Raw genomic sequence first — 23,394 nt, 5'->3', positions numbered from 1 at the left:
GTGAGTTCTTCAGTGATGAGGTATCCAGGGTACGATTTCAAACACACTGTAAATTTCTTACTCTGCCATATAATTTTGGACTAATTTAGTATTCTCCTTCATTTGAGGTATAGAATCTACTGAATAAGACAGTGCAATCAGAAATAGTGTAAAAATGAAAGTAAATTTAAGCTTGATAAGATATTCTATATTGTAAAAACTGATTTAAAAAAAATCACATACTGAATGTTTCTGGAGGCAATAATTTGCTTAGGAGGAAGTAATATATTTTATTAAGTCCAAAGTATGTGAATATGATTCTTGTATTCAGTATCTTTATTAATTTTGAAAAAGAAACATTTAAAAAATCAACCTTGCTCTACCCCTATGTATAATTCTATAAAACACCCTAAGCAAATTTATTAAAATATTCTTGTCTTCAATAAGCTGTGAATGCAGATAACTTCCCTACCCAGTGTTATTATTCATTAACTAAGGGTTAGTTACTGATTTAGATCCTAAGATTTAGTAATCTAGGTTGTAATGTTAGAAACAGGCTGTCCTCCCATTTGAAGTAATCATTTGAAGAGATGGAAATATGTGACTTAGCCTATCAAGATTTATTCTGTGTAAGTTTTTTCTTTTATTGTAAATTAGGAAGTCTGTTACATCTTCACATTCATGGAAAAGACTGTGATTAACTTCATTTAAAAAAGACTATGGTGAAGCATTTGAAGTGTAAAACATAAAATTAGTAACATATTGGATTTAATTAAAAAGCATGATAAATCCTGTTACATTTCATAATAAAAATGAAAAATAACAGTGGCTAGAAACGGAGAAGTGGATAAGGCATCTGTACCATCAATCTCCTTACCTACTAAAGCAGAACATCTGAAACAAAATAGAGCCTTTTTTTTTTTTTTTTGGTGACTCAGGGTATCAATATGAACTTAAATTATTCTAAAAACCTGAGGGTCAAGATGAAAATGCAGATTATATTGAATGGGTAATTAGCTAATATCTGCAAAAGTGCCCAGTAATTCTTTTTGACAGAGTTCCAGATCCCAACCTGTTTCTGGTTATTTTTCAGTCTTTCATAAGGGTAGCTTGAATGTATACCACCAACACACCCAAATTATACCTCTGGTTTCCGAATTAACAAAACACAAATTAACTAACAAAAGAGAATACATGCTTGTACATGATCAATCTCCTCTAACCACTACTGTTCAGTTGCTAAGTCGTGTCCAACTCTTTTACGATCCCATGGAGTGCAGCCTGCCAGGCTCTCCTGTCCATGGGATTTCCCAGGCAAGAATACTAGACTGGGTTGCTGTTTCCTTCACCAGGGAATCTTCCCAAACCGGGTATTGAACCCATGTCTCCTTCATTGTTAGGCTGATTCTTTACCCCTGAGCCACCTGGGAAGCCCTTCTGACAGTGACTCTCAGAAAGTTTATGGGTTTTATTTATTTGTCCTTAGCTTGCTCCTTCTTTCTCTTGTCAGAGTGACCTTTACTGTCTGCTCAAATCATCATCTCCAACCTCTGCTAAAAATGTATTATTTTGGTTATCTACTACTTCCTTCTAAATTTTTTTCTTACAGGGAAAGGAAAACGATTTAGATTCTATAAGCTTAGAGTCCTGACTGCAAATGTGTGATCTTGGACAAGCAATCTGACTTATGTGAGACTGCTTCCATATTTGAGCTTCCCTGTTGGCTCATCTGGTAAAGAATCTGTCTTCAATGTGGGAGACCTGGGTTTGATCCCTGGGTTGGGAAGATTCCCTGGAGAAGGGAACAGCTACCCACTCCAGTATTTACCAAATGCAGATAATACCATCCTATAAAAATTATTGTCAACTAATATGCATGAAAAACACTTTATAAACTAAAGCCCTTTTTTTTAATTCCTGGCATTAACTGACAAGGAATATATTGCATTTATTGATTTTCCTTATATACAAAATTAAAAACTTATAAAAACAGAATTATTATTAGCTTAACAGCACAGTATGGAATAATCTCATTCTAACTTTGCTCTTCTTCTCTCAAAAAAAAAAAAAGAAGAAAATTCAGACAAGTAAGATAAGATGACTACACATAGAAGATTACAGTAAACACAGGGCAACTGAGCGGCAGTAGGGCATCCAAGGGAAAAACCACGGTTTTCAGTCAGTGGTGTCTGATGACAGATGATAAAATGGCTGATCTCAGACCACACTGTTTTGTTTAGAGTCACTTGCTGCCTCTATAAATGTCATTAATAGAGATTTTTCATGTAATATGATTTTAAAGGTTAACTTTAAACAATTAAGACCTTTAATAAAAAATAAAAAACAAACATAGGCCCAAACAGCAACTCTCCTCTGAAAACAAAAAAATACAAGTTTACAAGCCACAGTTTTAGAACTTCTTTTCATGAAACACATATTGTGGATTTTTAGTCTCATCTGTGTAGTTAATCTCTACCTAATTTTCAAAATCTGCAGAAAAAAAGAAGAATTCTCCAGGTAGCAGCCCTTAAAAATATAAACTGCAACCCTGTACGACTTCTTAGCAATACAGCAGTCCTGAAATCAGTTAAAAGTTATAAAATGCTTTTTCAACAAAATTTGAATAGTAGAAAAGGATTATAATGCACACTATGTCTTATTTTCCTTCTTTTATGTTTCAAAGAATGTATTATGCTGAATTCTCCTAGACACGCATCTCTCAAGTATAGGACTCTTTCTCATCTAGTGATTTAATGAACACTAAGATGCAATGAAATCTATCCTTCAATTCTCATCTATCCCAAAAGAATAAAAAAGAAACCCCGGGCTTTAAACAGCTGCTTTTATAAAAGCTCTAAGAATCTATGACTGCCTTTTACTTAATGTTTCCTATAGAGCCATAGTGTTCACTACTGAATTAGCTGCTGATAGCATCATTATTATTTATGGGCTACCCTGGTGGCTCAATGGCAAAGAATCCACCTACCAATGCAGGAGACACATGAGATGTGGGTTTGATCCCTGGGTCAGATCCTCTGGAGAAGGAAATGATAACCCACTCCAGTATTCTTGCCTGGGAATACCATGGAGAGAGGAGGCCAGTGGGCTACAGTCCATGGGGGTCCCAAAGAGTTGGACACAACGCATGCAAATTCAATTCACTGTCATTATTACTGAATGGTAAAGGTAAGTTAAATATTTGATGGCTTGAAGGAGAAAATGTTGATAAAAAAACTTTTATGACAAAATATAAATTGTTTGAATGTTTTTCTAAGAATAAGTAATCACGGACTTAAATGAATGAGATGTAATTTCTTATTCTTTTGAATAGGGTAAATGTTCAAATTAAAGCGATTTTTACATTTCTTTGCTTTTATAGGGCACTATATATTTAAAAGGAAGAAAAATCACATTCAACTCAGAGATTTCTTTTGGTTCTATCAGATGTGCTTCACACATAGGTGATGAGTGGTATATACTACTCTGCATTACAGAGCATGATGCTCATATCTGTGGAAAATTCTGTAAATACAACTCAGAGTGACTATAATTCAAATCAAGGTCCTCAGAAAAGTTAAAGTACAATTCTTCATAATATTTTATAAATATTTAGGGATAATCACTAATAATGTATGGTTTCCTAAAAATCACATTTCTAGATAACATTGTTTTATGTTGAAATTAACAATAGTCTAGTTTCTTTCCCCAGGACAGTTGTATTACATTATGAGCCTGGTAGTAAATGTGAGCTGAATCATCACAAATTCCAGAGTCAAAAAATGAATTAATGCTCAGAAGGAAAACTATGGATAGATATGATTTAAGAGGCAAGAAAGAATAAGGAGTAAGAAACACAACTAACTGCAATATGAAAAATACAATAAAGCATTAAAATTTCAGAAGAGTCATATTAATAGAATCTGCCAAGAACAGACTGTGAATTTAACTACATTGGTTTAGCTACTGGTACTTCTATTTAAGGTGAAAAAATAGCAACAACATTCAAAATTAGTGATAATGCAATAAATGTACTAAACAATTTTGTATTTACAAATATTATCAACAGTCATGTGTAAATTCTGGATACCATTATAAAACAAGTAACAGTAAGGCAACATTCACTGATACTATAAGTCGGCATATGATGAGTATCTTGTTAATTGCTTCATTTATTTTTAACTCACATTTTTCCACCATAACTCCATGACAGAGGTGCAATTATTACTCTCAATGAGGGGTTTAGGTAAGCTGCCCAAGTCACACAGGTGCTAAATGGCTGGACTGAGTTAAGCCTAGGCTGAACTCGTGACATCCATAGTCTTTAGACTCAAAATGTAACTGAGTCATTTGCTTATAAAAATTTTGACCTTTTAAAGACCAAGCTTGTTGAGTGAAAATATGCCTTTCACTGGTCTATAAAATAGAACAAGAACAGGTATTCTAAGCAGCTGGGAGAAGTTCAGGGACCATGTGAAAAACAGAAACTGAATTCACTGTGTTCCTTATTTAAGGGACTGTACCTTATTTAGGTGCTATTCAGGTATAATGTGTCATAGTGAAGGTACCTTACACATATTTCTCCTTTTGACTTAATTTCCATACCTTCCAGATGTATTCTTCAGTATGGCAAGAGCATCTGGATAGCCATCCATGTTGTAATCTCCAATATGAAGGGTAATTGGAATTGGTATTTCAGTTGGTTGCTGTTCATGTACAAATGGCACAAAGCCCCAGAGTGTACCCTTACTGCTAAAATCCTGTAGGACAGGAATCCACTGTGGATTAAGAGAAAAAAATTAGACATTATAGTCATTTTAGAAAAAAAAAATCACCATTTGTAAAACAAATGATCCACAAAAAATCCTCAAGATATGTATCATCTTTCTTAAGTTGTATCTCTGCAAAATGGCAGAGTATTATAATTTACTTTGATAAATAGGTAACTGACACTCTAAAAAAAATAAGTCTACCTTAAAATTTATCAGTAGTCATCTTTCCTTGAACTAGCATATAGAACCTTAAAAAGTTTTTCACAGAATATGGAATCTTAGGATTGAAATGATATTATCAAACATTTAGTTGAACTGTCCATTTAAAAACGTGTGTTGGGGACTTCCCTGGTGGTCCAGTGGTTAATAATCCACCCTGCAATGCGGGGACACTGGTTTAATCCCTGGTCTGGAAAGATCCCACATGCTGCAGGGCAACTAAGCCTGTGAGCCACAACTACTGAGCCTGTATGCTCCAGAACCTGTGCTCTGCAGCAAGAGAAGCCAACACGATGAGAAGCCCATGCACCACAACTAGAGAAGTAGGCCCCGTTTTCTGCAAATAGAGAAAGACCGTGTGTAGCAATGGAGACCCAATGCAGCTCAGAAAAAAATAAAATTAAACAAATGAATAAACAGAATATGTGATGAGTGAAAGTATAAACATAAATGAATATTTAAAAAATCGTAATATCTAATACTGATGTCCTTTGGAAGGACCAGTTTAGGAAGAAAATTAGAACATGACAGAGTCTCCCTTGTTCTGCTCTGCCTCTTATACATGATGATGAGTTTAGTCACCATACTCAGAAACAAGCAGCTCTGAGGCTTTCCAAACAATACTAGCCCTGACAAGCCGTCCCAGCCCAGGAGAATGAGCTTTGTTGCCAAAACAGCTGGAAGCTACATTTTACATAAATTCTTTATTTCTCTACTGATTATAATGAAGAAAACACAGAGAATAGGTTCATTTCAAAATGAGCTTTGGTAAAGCCTGTTCTCTTCTGAATGCCCAAATCTTTACTTTCAATAACCTAGCTGAACTAAAAATCTGAAGACTGGAAATCAATACATGAAAATTAGAGATGTGTCCACAACTAACAATAGTTACTATTGCTAGATACTGGCACATAACCTAAAGATGTCTAAACAGAAGCAGGTGCAGCTGGCTTAAAATGACAGGAGGTCAAACATGCCGACAGATATTTTTTTCCTTGTAAGCAGGTGGCTCATATACGTGGCTCCAAGCCAAACTACATAAAAAGTGAATTCTTGAAAAGTGTTTAGTATATAGAACATCCCAAACGTTTTCTATGTATTCAAAGAAAGCACAGTTTGCCAAGGTAAAAAGAAAAATATGGCTTAACTATAAAGGCAAATGTATAGAAAACAAGCAGCTTAAAAAACTGATATGCATCTAATGAAATTTTCAATCTTTCTTAAAGCAAAAGTATTATATATCATCAAAATGTTTTAACATTTCACATGACTGAAAAAAATCGCTGCTTTTATTTTGGAAGAGGATGAGAAATTTCACAAAATGTCGAGTTATCTCAAGTTTCTGAAGAGGATGACAGTTTATTAATGAAGATAAAGTACTTCTGTTAAGGTAAATGTATTAAGGTCTAAGAAGTAAAAAGATTTTTCATTAATGTGACATTCTTAACAGTCAACAAAGAACTGTGACATTTATCTTCCCAGAGAGAGATGACTGCATAATTTGAAAATATAGTAGTCTGTCACTTGAAGACAGGCTGCAATTACTAGGTATATTTACAGCTATGAACCAATGATGAGGAGTTTCTTGACCTAATATTTTCAGCGATTCAAAACTTTCAAAAAGTTCAAGATAATACAGATTATGGGTTTAAGAGTTAAATGTTTTTAGAATGTTGACTATAGGAAGATTTGAAGATTTGTTTTCTCTAGTGTCTTAGTATGAAAGGTGATACTTCCTACCCATAAGGGCTATAAAAATCAAGATGTCATTCTATCGTTTTTTTACCCCCAAATAGAAAATATAATTAATTCTACTACTGTATTACTGGTTTCCTTTCAGGTGTTATCAATATTGAAAAATTCTCAATGTCATAAACTATCATTCCCACATTAAAATTTTTTTTTTTATCATTCTCACATTAATTCTCTGCTGGGACTATCAGATTCTGAATTGTTTCTCAACAAGCTACAGGAATAGTTGACATAAAAGAACAAAATAGATCTAGACATCACAAATAAAAACAAGATTAGCCTTGAAACTAGATACGGTGTTCTTCTACATAATTCTTTATTATAGTTATCGTGTATCTTACCATATTCCCAGCATATAAATGGCTAACAGACCATATAACTGCAGGATCAATAATGGGTTTCTTGGGACTCTCCTAGTGGTCCACTGATTAAGAATCTGCCTTGCAATGCAGGGGACGTGGGTTCAATCCCTGGTTGAGGAAGTAAAATCCCACATGCCACAGAGCAAGTAAGCCCACATTTCACAACTAGAGAGTTTGTGCGCTGCAACAAAAGATCCCACATGCCGCAACTAAGACCACACACAGTCAAATAAATAAATATTAAAAACAGGAATGGGTTTTCTTTATGAGAAATCATTGCAATACATTCCAATTGCAGTACTTTTTCTCTCAGTAAACCAACAAAAATAGATTTAAATGCATTTTATTAAGTTAAAATGGAGGCAGAGTGTTGGTTGTCATATAGAAAGTAAGGTGCCACGTCTGAGCCTGAGAATTACACTCAAAGACAGACTAATGGGAGAAAAGCTGATATGAACACAAGAGTCCTCCTAAGGAGAATGAAGACCTTACTTGGGTTCAAAATTAGGAAAGAGGTATGTCAAGGCTATATATTGTCACCCTGCTTATTTAACTTATACACAGAGTACATTATGTGAAATGCTGGGCTAGATGACTCACAAGCTGGATTGTTGAGAGAAATATCAACAACCTCACATATGCAGATGATACCACTCTAATGGCAGAAAGCAAAGAGGAACTAAAGAGCCTCTTGATGCAGGTGGAAGAGGGGAGTGAAAAAGTTGGTTTAAAGCTTAACATTCATAAAACAAAGATCAAGGCATCTGGTCCCATCACTTCATGGCAAATAGAAGGGGAAAAAGTGGAAACAGTGACAGATTTTATTTTTGGGCTCCAAAATCACTGTGGATGGTGACTTTAGCCATGAAATTAAAAGAGACTTGTTCCTTGGAAGAAAAGCTATGACAAACCTATACAGAATATTAAAAAGTAGAGACATCACTTTGCCAACAAGGGCAGTATACTCAAAGCTATGGTTTTTCCAGTAGTCAAGTATGATAAGAGTTGGACCACAAAGATGGGTGCGTGCCAAAGAAATGATGCTTTCAAACTGTGGTGCTAGAGAAGACTCTTGGCAGTCCCTTGGACTGAAAGGAAATCCAACCAGTCAATCCTAAAGGAAATCAGTCCTGAATATTCATTGGAAGGAATGATGCTGAAACTGCAATACTTTGGCTACCTGATGCTAAGAGCCAACTCACTGGAAAAGACCCTGATACTGGGAAAGACTGAGGGCAGGAGAAGGGGGCAGGAGAGAATTGACATGGTTGGATGGCATCACTGACTCAATGGACATGAGTGTGAACAAACTTAGGAGACAGTGAAGGACAGGAAAGCCCATCATGTTGCAGTCCATGGAATCGCAGAGTCAGTCACGACTTAGTGACTGAACAACAAGTTAAAATGAGGAAGTAAACTTATTTTGTTTTTTCTCTTTTCTGATTCTTCAAATACTTTTCTAACCTCTGAAATTGTTTTCCAAGATTGTAACCTTACTTACATTAAAAAACAAGTAGATATACCTGCTTTGCTCCAGATCTTGCTAAGTAAATGACACTTTTCTGGCAGTTTTTGTCTTCACAACCTGGCAGCAAGTGATCCATGTTTCCATCTCCATCTGCCAAAAGAAACATAAAAAGTTCATTAATGGCCACAAAATGGTGCTCTTACATAACAGATTAAATTTCCTATTTGTTCAAAGTCTGCATCACTAGATAAACTGAGGAATCTGACTGACGCATGGTTTTGTAGTTTATGTGATTCAATTAAAGAATTACTCTGGCCCTTGCTATCTGTTACCTGGACATGACTGGTTTTAAACTGCTCACTTCTCTTTGGTTAAATATTTATCCAGTGTTGGAAAAACACCTTGTTTCAGGGCTTTAATGTTAAAATCATCACTTAAAAAAATGTAGCTTGTGACTCAGACAATTATCATTGCTGCCATGGGAGGAAACTAAGCATGTCAATAGTAACCCATTATTATTTGCCTTATTTTGGATGTCTTTACATATACTTTCAACTGTCTTTTATACAGCATAAATTTCAAGAGTTATAAAGCTTTCTGCAATCTAGATTCTAAAAAGAACCAGTATATTTTTATCAATAAAAAAGCAAATGTTCATTGCAGCACTGTTTATAATAGCCAGGACATGGAAGCAACCTAGACGTCCATCAGCAGATGAATGGATAAGAAAGCTGTGGTACATATACACAATGGAGTATTACTCAGCCATTAAAAAGAATACATTTGAATCAGTTCTAATGAGGTGGATGAAACTGGAGCCTATTATACAGAGTGAAGTAAGCCAGAAAGGAAAACACCAATACAGTATACTAACGCATATATATGGAATTTAGAAAGACAGTAAAGATAACCCAGTATGTGAGACAGCAAGAGACACAGATGTATAGAACAGTCTTTTGGACTCTGTGGGAGAGGGAGAGGGTGGGATGATTTGGGAGAATGGCATTGAAACATGTATATCATATCATATAAAAAACAAATTGCCAGTCCAGGTTCGATGCGGGATACAGGATGCTTGGGGTTGGTGCACTGGGATGACCCAGAGGGATGGTACGGGGAGGGAGGTGGTAGGGGGGTTCAGGATGGGGAACACGTGTACACCCATGGCAGATTCATGTTGATATATGGCAAAACCAAATTAACCTCCAATTAAAATAAATAAATTTAAATTAAAAAAATATTAAAACCACACAAACGCACACACACACACACACAAAAGCAAATGAAGGGAATACACTCGTCATTTCCAACCAGCTGATTTTTAAACAGCTGCACAATGGTCTGCAAAGACTTCCAGAGATGATGTTACTGAGGAACTTGGGAGTCATTTCCTCTAGTGCTCCCTCCTATCTACCGCCCCTACCTGATGGAAGCTTACAAATTTTGATGTCATAGAGTTAAATCTCTACAGGGACATTCACACAATGAAGTAATCATGTAGCTTTTAAATTTAGGGCCTTATTTTGTTTTCTTTGGAATAAATATGGATTTATGTGCAATGGTTTAATGTATCATTTAATGTGTGCCAAGGTAGTTAGTTCCTTCACTTGGATGGCTATATAAGGGTTAACAATTAAAGAAGTCCTTCTTTGTGTAGGTTTAAGTACCAATATTAAGAGAGATATATAACTAAAACAAGTCTATCAAGTATCCAATAATGTATTCAAAAGGAAAAAAATTTAGGTTGTGTGAGATGAAAAGCTAGCCAATGGAAGCTGACCTCAGCAAGGAAAAGGCATAGTGAAAAATGAGTTTCTTTGATTTAATTTCATGGTTTAATTACTTATGATTCTCATAGGTAATACTCTGTGTGATAACAAACCCTTACTTATAGGAGTACAACACTAAATAAAACCGTTGAATTAATAACGGAAGTATAGAAAATATCTGTGATATGGCAGTAGTACATCTGAATTATTGTGAAAGCTATTGAAAGAGAGATGCAACTCTAGGCAGGAATACTTGGAAAGGAGAAGGCTTTCCAAGGACAGAAACATATATCATAGTTAGAAAAAAAAACAAACAAAAAAACAACAAGAGCTCACCAAGTAAGAATTAAATGCAAAATGTGATTTATAAACTGGGTCTTCCTATCATAGGTTCATTAAAAGCCAAATCATTTACTGTGATTATTCTGGGACTAATCAGAAGAAGACAGTTAACAAGTCTCTGTCTTTCATTTTTACCCCAAAGGCAAAATACTCAGATTAGATCCTGATTTACACTTTTCTTTTCTCCTAGTTTCTCTTTCTTCCAAGTAGTTTCCTATTTCCCCCAAGTATTTTGGCCATGACTTGGCTGAAATTTAATACTGGCAAATAACCTCTGTTAAACATATAACTAACTCATATCATAACATCATAAACATGCCTTTTTGTAAGAATTATCAGTAATATTTTATAGATATGGCCATAGAAATCTAGAACTCTATCAAAGAAGGTGCTCCTTATGTTGACTCTTTAGGCGCTATTTTTTGACACATCACTTCCTCAGTGATAGAAAGGATTTCTGAGATTCCAACTTCATGTCCTAAGGAAATTTTCTCTCTCTTAAAGGCAACAAACTTTTAAATTCCACGTTTCACTTTTCTACATTAAAAAAAAAAAATTTATTTGTAAGTTATTTAAACTTGAATAATAAAAGTAGTACAAGAAGTCCTGAACACATTTTAACCAGATTGACCTGTTCAGATTGACCTGTTAACATTTTATGCCATTTATTTGATCATTTGTGTGCTCTGTGAAATCATTGTTTTTTCTGAACCATAATTATATACATTATAGCCTCTCACCCATAAATACTTTAGTGTGCATTTCCTATGAATAGGGATATTCTCTTAAACAACCATAGTACAACTATTAATTCACACAATATCTATTGTACTATATCTATATTCCAGTTTCATTCATTGACCTAATAATGTCATTTGTAGCATTTTTGACCCTCTTAACATAGGATCCAGAGTCTAGGGGTAGAATTGCATTTAGTTGTTATTTTTGCTGTGTTTTTCAGTTGCTAAGTCATTTCCAACTCTTTGCGACCCCATGGACTGCAGCATGCCAGGCTCCTCTGTCCTCCACTATCTCCCAGAGTTTGCTCATATTGATGTCCATGGACTGACTCAGTGATGCTAACCATTTCATCCTCTGCTGCCCTCTTCTCCTTTCACCTTCAATTTTTCCCAGCATCAGGGTCTTTTCCATGGAGTTGGCTCTTTGCAACAGGTGGCCAAAGGATTGGAGCTTCAGCTTCATCATCAGTTGTTCCAATGAATATTCAGCCCTTCTAGTATACTGGTTGGATCTCCTTCCAGTTATTTTTAGTCTCCTTTAATCTAGAATATTTTCACAGCCTGTGTCTTTTACAATCTATGTATCTTTTTTGTTTTTAAACCTCAGACGACAGGAATTTTTTACTTTTTTAATAAGCCTGAGGAAGAAAGTAGTTTCAGGAAAATGATTCATATGAGTCAGAGGCACAAGGCTAAGAACTAGTAATATGCAAATTCTCTGAAAAATAATGTGACTATGAGGAAAGTCATGCTGATAGAGGTACCACTCTGTGAACTTAGCACGCATTTCTTAAAGAAGTCCCAGGAATTATTAACTTCAGACTGTCTTCTCCTTAGGATTTCAGCATGTTACATATCTCAGGTTTCTTTGAGAGATAAATTACTTCCCAAAGGTTCAAGTGAAATTGTAACAGAAGGAATCACATTTCTACTCACTCATTTTATAAAATGTGACATAAAATTTGGCCTTTTGAATGTCAGGACTGCTAGAGACTAAAGTTCACACTAACCACATGTTAATTTCCATCTGATGTTAACCTTAACCAAATTTCAAACGAAATTCTTCTCTGAAACAGATAGTTTTAATGAGATAGATATGATTCAAACTGACTTTCCCCAAAACTTTAATTTTAAAAATCAAGAAAACACTAAAATAGGTTCCATCAAAATGGACTATAATGAATTTTGATGTAATAATTTTTCTGGTTTTAATTAAGCAGAGGACAAAGAAGATAGATATGAGCAAGGGTGACATTTATGTTTCCTCTTAAACATTCATAACATTTTCAGTATCTTGAAATTAACTGACCTGTGGTATCATTTAATCATTTAATCAAATTACAACTCATTGTTCTGGCCCCAGATTACCCATTAACACTGTAAACCACAGGTTCTTTAATGCAGTATTCCCAAAGTATGGCTCCCAGTCCCACAGACTCAACATCACCTAGGAACTTACTAGAAATGTTACGCCCCTGTCCAGAACTAATGAATAAGAACCTCTGCTGCTCCTACTGTTAAGTCGCTTCAGTCGTGTCCAACTGTGTGACCCCATAGACGGCAGCCCACCAGGCTCCCCCATCCCTGGGATTCTCCAGGCAAGAACACTGGAGTGGGTTGCCATTTCCTTCTCCAATGCATGAAAGTGAAAAGTGAAAGTGAAGTCGCTCAGTCGTGTCTGACTCTTCAGGACCCCATGGACTGTAGCCTACCAGGCTCCTCCGTCCAAAGGATTTTCCAGGCAAGAGTACTGGAGTGGGTTGCCATTGCCTTCTCTGTAAGAACCTCTGAGGGTGGGGCAAAGCTTATGCCCTCTGACTGAACCATTGTTCTCAGGTACTTCTGCTAGTCCTCACTAACACCAGAGGTTGCTACACATAGCCTATGTCTGTCTTGATCACGTTCTCCATTAATAACAAACTACTTTTGCTAATCATAGTCCACTATTCATTTAGGACTCAGTCTGTGTCTTGCTTCAAGCTCTTGAGACTGAATCAAAGTTGTCATTTGCCCATCTGTGTATTGCTTGAAGTGAAGTGACCGGTACACGTATCATAAACTCCTTATTGCCAAATTCAGACTTAAATTGAAGAAAGTAGGGAAAACCACTAGACCAATCAGGTATTACCTAAATCAAATCCTTATGATTATACAGGGGAAGTGACAAATAGATTCAAGGGAAAAGATCTGATAGAGTGCCTGAAGAACTATGGATGGAGGTTCATGACATTGTACAGGAGGCAGTGATCAAGACCATCCCCAAGAAAAAGAAATGCAAAAAGGCAAAATGATTGTCTGAGGAGGCATTAAAAATAGCTACCAAAAAAAGAGAAGTGAAAGGCAAAGGAGAAAAGGAAACATATATCCATTTGAATGCAGAGTTCCAAAGAATAGCAAGGAAAGATAAGAAAGCCTCTCTCAGTAATCACTGCAAAGAAATAGAGGAAAACAATAGAATGGGAAAGACTAGAGATCTCTTCAAGAAAATTAGAGATACCAAGGGAACTTTTCATGCAAAGATGGGCACAATAAAGGACAAAAATGGTACAGACCTAACAGAAGCAAAAGACATTAAGAAGAGGTGGCAAGAACACACAGGAGAACTATACAAAAAAAGATCTTCATGACCCAGATAATCACGATGGTGGGATCAGTCATCTAGAGCCACATATCCTAGAATGTGAAGTCAAGTGGGCCTTACGAAGCATCACTATGAACAAAGCGAGTGGAAGTGATGGAATTCTAGTTGAGCTGTTTCAAATCCTAAAAGATGATTCTGTGAAAGTGCTGCACTCAATATGCCAGCAAATTTGGAAAACTCAGCAGTGGCCAAGGACTGGAAAAGGTCAGTTTTCATTCCAATCCCAAAGAAAGGCAATGCCAAAGAATGCTCAAACTACCACACAATTGCACTCATCTCACACGCTAGCAAAGTAATACTCAAATTCTCTAACTCAGGCTTTAATAGTACATGAACCATGAAATTCCAGATATTCAAGCTGGTTTTAGAAAAGGCAGAGGAACCAGAGATCAAATTGCACATTTGTTGGATCATCAAAAAAGCAAGAAAGTTCCAGAAAAACATCTATTTCTGCTTTGTTGAATATGCCAAAGCCTTTGACTGTGTGGAACACAAAAAACTGTGGAAAATTCTTCAAGAGATGAGAATATCAGACTACCTAACCTGCTTCCTGAGAAATCTGTATGCAGGTCAAGAAGCAACAGTTAGAACTGGACATGGAACAACAGACTGGTCCAAATCAGGAAAGGAGTATGTCAAGGCTGTATATTGTCACCCTGCTTATTTATTTGCAGAGTACATCATGAGAAATGCTGGGCTGGATGAAGCACAAGCTGCAATCAAGATTGCTGGGAGAAATATCAATAACCTCAGATATGCAGATGACACCACCCTTATGGCAGAAAGTGAAGAACTAAAGAGCCTCCTGATGAAAGTGAAAGAGGGGAGTGAAAAAGTTGACTTCAAACTCAACATTCAGAAAACTAAGATCATGGCATCTGGTCCCATTACTTCATGGGAAATAAATGGGAAACAGTGACAGACTTTATTTTTTGGGGCTCCAAAATTACTGCATATTTTGACGCAGCCATGAAATTGAAAGACACTTGTTCCTTGGAAGAAATGTTATGACCAACCTAGACAGCATATTAAAAAGCAGAGACATTACTTTGCCAACTAAGGTCTGTCTAGTCAAGCTATGGTTTTTCCAGTAGTCACGTATGGATGTGAGATCTGGATTATAAAGAAAGCTGAGCGCTGAAGAATTGATGCTTTTGAACTGTGTGGTGTTGGAGAAGACTACTGAGAATCCTGTGGACAGCAAAGAGATTCAACCAGTCTGTCCTAAAAGAAATCAGTCCTGAATATTCATTGGAAAGACTGATGCTGAAGCTGAAATTCCAATACTTTGGTCACCTGATATGAAGAACTGACTCATTTGAAAAGACCCTGATGCTAGGAAAGATTGAAGGCAGGAGAAGGGGATGACAGAGGATGAAATGTTTAGATGGCATCATCGACTCAATGAGGTTGAGTAAACTCCGGGAGCTGGTGATGGACAGGGAGACCTGATGCGCTGCAGTCCATGAGGTCGCAAAGAGCAGGACATGAATGAATGACTGAACTGAACTGACTGAGGTGAAGTGAAGTGAAAGTCTCTCAGTTGTGTTCGACTCTTTGTAACGCAATGGACTGCACCCTGACAGGCTACTCTGTCCTTTGAAATCTCCAGGTAAGAATACTGGAGTAGGTAGCCATTCCCTTCTCCACAGGATCTTTCCAATCCAGGGACTGAACCCATGTCTCCAGCACTGCACGTGGATTCTTTACTGTCTGAGCTCCCAGGGAAGCTGTGTATCTCTTGGGCAGGTCAAATCATGACTGCAGTGAAACAACTACTACTATACATAAAATAATTGTTTTTGGTGAATGTCTTGGCACTTCGTGAGAGTATATGGAGATTTTAATGTAATGGCAAAAAGGGAGAACTAAGAGCAGTTAGATTTAGATTTTAAATCTGGCTTAACTCCTAAATAGTAATTAGACATATACTTTTAGGGAAAAAAACTGAAAAATATTTTAAAATATTAGGATTGATGGGGAATAGGTACAGCTGTTTCTGTATATTTTTTTAGGATTGTGACACGCAGTCAGGTTTTCAGAAATTCTCCACCTCTTGTCCCCAGCATCCCTCTACAATGGCAATCACCAAAGCAGTTTATCTTGTGTATTCTTTACCACATAGGCTGTGCATATTCACATACCATTAATATAAATAATTTTGTACAAACAGTAGTATACACTACATACTTTCTGGTACCTTGAATTTTAAAAATATTTATTTTGACTGCACTGGGTCTTTGTTGCCATGTGTGAGTTTTCTCTAGTTGCAGTGAGTTTTGGCTACTCTGCAGCTGCACTGAGCAAGCTTCTCATCACTGTGACTTCTCTTGTTAAGGAGCACAGGCTCTAGGGTGCACGGGGTCAGCAGTTGTGGCACATGGGCTTAGTTGCCCTACAGCATGTGGAATCTTTTCAGACCAGGGATCGAATCTGTGTCCCTGGCATTCGTAGGTCGATTCTCTACCACTGGATCAGCAGGGAAGTCCTGAATTTTTTATTTAATATATCTTTGAGAACATTACACACTGATACATTTATATCTGCCTCATATATAATGTAGTATTACATTTTATGCATGTATCTCAGTATAGCTAATTCTCTTGTTGTTGTGGGTTCAGTTGCTAAGTCATGTTGGACTCCTTGCGACCCCATGGACTGCAGCATGGCAGGCTTCCCTGTCCTTCGGGAGTTCACTCAAATTCATGTCCATCGAGTCAGTGGTGCTACTGATGTGTTTTCAATCTTTTGGTAATCAAAATAATCCAACAATGAATAACTTTGCACATATAATGTCTCATCTTTAAGAGGTTATAAATTCCTAAAATGGAAATTACTGATTCATAGATTATATATGATTAAAGTTTATATTTTAATCTCCATAGAGGAGTAGTTCTCAAACTAGTTAAAGAACCCTTTATATTCTTAAAGAGTGGGTAACCCCAACAAGCTTTGTTAACGTGGGTTATATGTATGAGTATTTCTATGAGGATACTTGACACTAAGACTAAAAAATAATTAAATATTTAAGTAAAAATACAAACCATAAATATATTAAATGTAAAGATAACTAATATTTTCAGGAAAAAAATAACTTTTCTGAAATAAAAACATTTTGCAATAAGACTGTCACTATCTGGCCTGGTATATAGAAAAGCTTGATTTCCATACTACTTTTATATTCAATCTCTTGTTTTGGTTGACAAGTATGAAAATATGTAGGGAGGACTTTCAAGATGGTGGAGGAACAGGACATGAAGAACACCTTCTTCCCCACAAATAAAAAAATCACTTGCGTGGAGAACAAGTCCACACAGAACATCTTCTAAACATCTTCAGACTTCCAGAAAGGCAAACTAATCTCATTGGAGTGAGGTAGAGCAACAGATAGAAACTAAAAGGGAGACAAAGGATTTCAGGATAGAGACCTGCACCCTGAGTAAGGGAGTTGTGAAGCAGGGGGGGTGGGGGTAGGGGGGTTGGTTTCTGCACACTAGGAAACTCCCTCACAGGTGGGATCAGGGGGGAGCTACGGAACCTCAGAGGGGAGTGCAGAATAGTGAGACAGGTGCTCTGAAGGCAAAACAGAGAAAATTCACCACAGAGTTTGTGCAAGTGGCACTTCCCTGATGAGAAGTGGCTCACATGCTTGTGTCTGCCTGCAGTGAGTGGCGGACTGGTGCAGAGGCCCTAGGCTTCAGTGGTTGGGCCTCAGGGAGAGGGCCGGGGCTGACTGCCATGAAGATACTCTGAGGGGGCTGGAGCAGCACAGCAAAGGCAGGCCAGGAAAACTCTGGGTCTGGCAGAGAAACAAAGGATCATTCCTGCAGGAAGGTTCAAATGCTGTACTTTGATTCTATGTGCTCACGAACAAGGGACCATGCCCAAGCAGATGCCAAAGAGGGGCGAGCCAGCTGCAGTCTAAAGCCCCAGAAGCAGAGAAGGAGGTGCGGGAAGGCAGGGGCCCACTATGATCTCAGTCCCAGAGACTACAACTACCACCAAACTGTGAGTGGATGTGGGTCACCACACACATCTTCCTGGGAGTCCAAGCAGCTTGGCTTTGCCAGGGGCCCCACAACTTGAGACCAACTCCCCTGGGAAAGTGCACGACCCACCCCAGACTGTGGTGACACCCTATGTGGCCCAGTTGCACCAAGCACTCCCCACACACTCTAGTGGTGTCTGCTGAACCCCTCCCTCACCCCAGCACAACTGAGCAACTGAACCCAAACAAGCGGCTGCTTTTGCCCAGTCATGGTTAGGCAGTGAACAGACGTGGGAGACAGACTTAAAATCAAAGGTAGGCCTAAACCCAAAGTGGAACACCAAGGGCTGTGTGAGCAAAGGAAGGAAGGGAAAAACAAGCCCAGAAGTTACAGCTGTAGCAGTTAAAATTTTAGCATTTAGACTGAGACTGTGCTTTAGGGGCAACTGTAGACTCTGAGAGCAAATACAAGTTGGAGGAAGACAAGAGCTGAGTCTGAGCAGACCACGACACTGACTACAACAGGGTCAGAGACCTTCCTAAATATACTGGAGGACTTTCTGAGTAGGCAAATCTACTAGAACAGGAAAACGGACAAATTACTTGGACACTCCTCTCAGTACCACTTTTTATATATTTCCCCTCTTTTTGCCCCCATTTTATTTTTTATCATACTGTCCAGAAGTGGTTCTTTATTATTCCTTTAAGTTTTATATTTTATAACCTACTTTTTCCTCTTTTAAAAAGGACAGAAACTTTATTTTTAAAATAAATTCCATGGCTTTGATTTGTTTTTGATTTTTCTTTTAGATGTTTTATTTTTGAGCTTGTATTTTCAAGAGTCTACATTATTTCTTTAAAGTTTTTGATTTTTTTAATCTTTTGTCTTTGAATTTTTGAGAGTCTTAAATTTTAGTATAAATTTTCATTTAGGGGTTCAGTTATTGGCTTAATTTCTCTCTTCTCTCTTCTTTTTATCTTTATTTTGTTTGGTTGTTTTTCTCCTTTTCCCCTCTTTCATTCTCTTTATAAATGTGTGAATCTCTCTGGGTGATCTTGGCTGTTGAGTTATTTCACCACGAGTCTAAGGGTTTTGTCTTCTGTGTTATGTGGCCTGTGAAATACTGGTCCTAAAGTAAGGGGTTGGGCCTGAATCCCAGAGGTGGGAGACTTGACTCCAGGACTTTGGACCTCTAGAGAACTCCCAAACCCACAGAACATTAATATGTGAGAGCCCTTTCAAAGGCCTCCATCTCAAAACTAAGACCAAGTTCCACCCAAAAGCCAGCAAGCTCCAGTGCTGAATGCACCATGCCAATCCTTCAGCAAAACAGGAGCACAACCCTTCACATTAGCAGACAGGGTGCCCAAAGCATACTGAAGCCACAGACATCCGAAAACACACTACTGGATAAGGTACTGCCCTTCAGAGAGACAAGATTTAGCTCCATCCACAGAACAGAGGCACAAACCCCACCAGCCAGGAAACCTTCATAAGATATTGGTCTAACCTCACCAAGGGGAGGGAGACTCCACAATTAGAAATTACAACCTTCCAGCCTGAGTTCACTTTCACTTTTCACTTTCACGTATTAAGAGAAGGAAATGGCAACCCACTCCAGTGTTCTTGCCTGGAGAATCCCGGGGATGGGGGAGCCTGGTGGGCTGCCATCTATGGGGTCACATAGAGTCGGACACAACTGAAGTGACTTAGCAGCAGCAGCAGCCGCCTGTAGAAAGGAGACCCCAAACACAGTAAACTAAACAAAATGGAAAGAGAGAGAAACATTCAGCAGATAAAGCAACATGGTAAAAACCCACAAGACTAAACAAATGAAGACCAAATAGACAATTTACCTGGAAAAGAATTCAGAGTAATGATAGTAAAGATGATTCAAAATCTTGAAAATAAAATGGAGGCATGTATAAACAGACCAGAGGCATGGATCAAGAAGATGCAAGAAATGTTTAACAAGGACTTTGAAGAATTAAAGAATAAACAATCAACAATGGACAATGCCATAACTGAGATTAAAAATACACTGCAGGGAATCAACAGTAGAGTAACTGAGGCAGAAGAAAGGATAAGTGAGCTGGAAGACAGAATGGTGAAATAACTGATACAGAACACAATGAAGAAAAAAAGAACACAAAGTAATGAGGATAATCTCAGAGACCTATGGGACAACATTAAACACAACAACATTTGAATCATTAGAGGTCTTAGAAGAAGACAAAAGGAGAAGGCTTGAAAAATATTTGAGGAGATTGTAGTTGAAAACTTCCCTAACATGGGAAAGAAAATACAAACTTAAGTCGAGGAATCCTAGAGTCCCATACAGGATAAACATGCCAAGACACATACTAATCAAGCTAAGAAAAATTAAACACAAAGGACATATATTAAAAGCAGTGAGAGAAAAGTAACACAGAATATACAAGGGGATCCCCATAAGACTAACAGTTGAACTTTCAAAAGAAACTCTACTGGCCAGAAGGAAATGATAGGACATATTTAAAGTGATGAATGGGAAAAACCTACAACCAAGACTACTCTATCCAGCAAGGATCTCATTCAGATTCGAAGGGAAAATCAAGAGCTTTACCAACAAGGAAAAGTTAAAGACTATCCAGCACCACCAAATAAGCTCTTCAACAAATCCTAAAGGAACTTCTCTAGACAAGAAACACAAAAAGAAGAGGTCTACAAAAATAAACCCCAAATAATAAACTAGAACAAGATCATACATACAAATAATCTTAAATGTAAATGGGATTAATGCTCCAATGAAAAGACACAGATTGGCTGAATGGAAACAAAAACAAGACCCCTATATATTCTGTCTACAAGAAACCTACCTCAGATCTCGAGACGCATAAACAGCTGAAAGTGAAGGGGTGGAAAAAGACAGTCCACACAAATGGAAATCAAAAGAAAGCAAGAGTAGCAATATTCATATCAGATAAAATGGACTTTAAAAACAAAGACCATTAAAAGAGATAAAGAAGGACACTACATAATGATCAAGGGATCAATCCAAGAAGAAGATATAACAATTATAAATATATAAGCACCTAACACAGGAGTACTGCAACACACAAGGCAAATGCTGACATCTGACAAAGGGGAAATTGACGTAACATGATAATAGTGAGAGGCTTTAATACCGCACTGACAGGTCATCCAAACAGAAAATTAAAAGGACACAAAAGCTTTAAATGATACACGGACTGGCTGGACCTAGTTGATATCTAGAGGGCATTTCATTTAAAAACAACAAACTTCACTTTTTTCTCAAGTGACACGGAACATTCTCCAGGATAGATCACATCTTTGGCCACAATTCAAGCCTTGGTAAATTAAACACACACACACACACACACACACAAAATTGAAATTGTTTCAAACATCTTCTCTGGTCATAATGTGGTAATATTACACATCAACCACAGGGGGAAGAAAAAAAAGGTAAGAAACACAAAACCCATGGAGGCTAAACAACACACTTCTGAATAAGTAACAGATCATTGAAGAAATAAAAATGTAAATAACTAACCACTCAAAACCTATGCTATGCTATGCTAAGTCACTTCAGTAGTGTCCGACTCTGTGCGACCCCATAGACGGCAGCACACCAGGCTCCCCCATCCCTGGGATTCTCCAGGCAAGAACACTGGAGTGGATTGCCATTTCCTTCTCCAATGCATGAAAGTGAAAAGTGAAAATGAAGTCGCTTAGTCCTGTCCGACTCTTAGTGACCCTGTGGACTGCAGCCTACCAGGCTCCTCCGTCCATGGGATTTTCCAGGCAAGAGTACTGGAGTGGGGTGCCACTGCCTCACTGCTCAAAACCTATGGGATGCAGTAAAAGGAATGCCAATAGAGAAGTTTATAGCAATACAAGCCTATCTCAAGAAACAAGAAAGACATCAAATAAACAACCTAACCTTACACCTAAAGCCGCTACAAAAAGAACAAAAACCCCCAAAGTTTAGTAGAAAAAAGAAATCATAAAGTTCAGAGAAGAAATGAATGAAAAAGAAATGAAGGAGACAAGAACAAAGACCAACAAAACTACAAGGTGGTTCTTGGAGAAGATAAACAAAATTGAGAAACTGTTACCAAGATCCATCATGAAAAAAAAAGGGGAGAAGACTCAAATCAATAAAACCAGAAATGAAAAAGGAAAATTTCCAACAGACAACACAGAAATACGAAGGCTCATGAGAGATGACTATGAGCAACTATATGCCATTAAAATGGACAACCTGGAAGAAATGGACAAATTCTTAGAAAAGTATAGCCTCCAAAACTAAACCAGGAAGAAAGAGAAAATAAGAACAGACCAATCAGAAGCATGGAAATAGAAACTTTAATAAAAAATCTTCCAACAAAAACCCAGGGCAAATTCTATCAAAAGTTTAGAGGAGAGCTAATATCTACACTGCTCAATCTCTTCCAGTAAATTGCAAAGGAAGGAAAACTCCCAAACTCATTCTACAAAGCCACCATTATCCTGGTATCAAAACCAGACAAAGAAACCATAAAAATAAAAGAAAATTACAGGCAAATATGACTGATGAATATAGATACAAAAATTCTCAGCAAAATTCTAGCAAACAGACTCATTAAAAGGACCATATAAAATAAGCAAATGGGCTTTATTTCAGGGATGCAAGGATTCTTCAATATATACAAATCACAATGTGATAAACCATATTAACAAACAGATAAAAATCATGTGATCATCTCAACAGATGCAGAGAAAGCTTTTGACAAAATTCAGCACCCATTTTAAGATAAAAACTCTCCAGAAAGCAGGCACAGAAGAAACATACCTCAACACAGTAAAGGCATGTACGACAAACCCACAGTAAACATTATTTTCCCTGGTGAAAAACTGAAAGCATTTCCTCTAAGATCAGGAACAAGACAAGGATGCCTACTCTCATCACTATTATTCAACATCATTTTGGAAGTCCCAGCCCCAGAAATCAGAGAAGAAAAAGAAATAAAAGGAATCCAGATTGCAAAAGAAAAAGTAAAACTCTCAATGTTCACAGATGATATGATTCTTTTCATATAAAACCATAAAGATGCCACCAGAAAATTACTAGCACTAATCAATTAATATAGTAAAGTCACAGGATATAAAATTAATACACAGAAATCCCTTGCATTCCTATACATTAATAGTAAAAAATCAGAAAGAGAAATTAAGGAAATAATTCCATTTGCCATGGCAACAAAAAGAATAAAATACTTAGGAATAAACCTACCTAAAGAGACAAAGACCTTTATGCAGAAACTGTAAGACACTGGTGAAAAAAATTAAAGAGACAGAAACGGATGAAGAGATATACCA

At 37.2% G+C, this 23,394-nt stretch overlaps 1 protein-coding gene across 1 annotated transcript in view; it reads right to left on the bottom strand.

Moving 5' to 3' along the window:
* Positions 1-23,394, bottom strand: part of ITFG1 (integrin alpha FG-GAP repeat containing 1) — a 308,679-nt gene that overhangs the window by 139,375 nt on the left and 145,910 nt on the right. Inside the window, exons 9-10 of the mRNA XM_070388473.1 lie at positions 8,605-8,699; positions 4,582-4,754 (exon numbers count right to left, since the gene is read on the bottom strand). Coding sequence (XP_070244574.1) covers positions 4,582-4,754; positions 8,605-8,699 — 268 coding nt within the window. The remainder of the gene's footprint in view (positions 1-4,581; positions 4,755-8,604; positions 8,700-23,394) is intronic.

Source organism: Bos mutus, chromosome 18, assembly GCF_027580195.1.
Source record: "Bos mutus isolate GX-2022 chromosome 18, NWIPB_WYAK_1.1, whole genome shotgun sequence".
In the NCBI taxonomy this organism is placed as follows: Eukaryota; Metazoa; Chordata; class Mammalia; order Artiodactyla; family Bovidae; genus Bos; species Bos mutus.
Note: the sequence above shows the minus strand (reverse complement) of the source record. Positions and strands in the feature narration are given on the sequence as shown.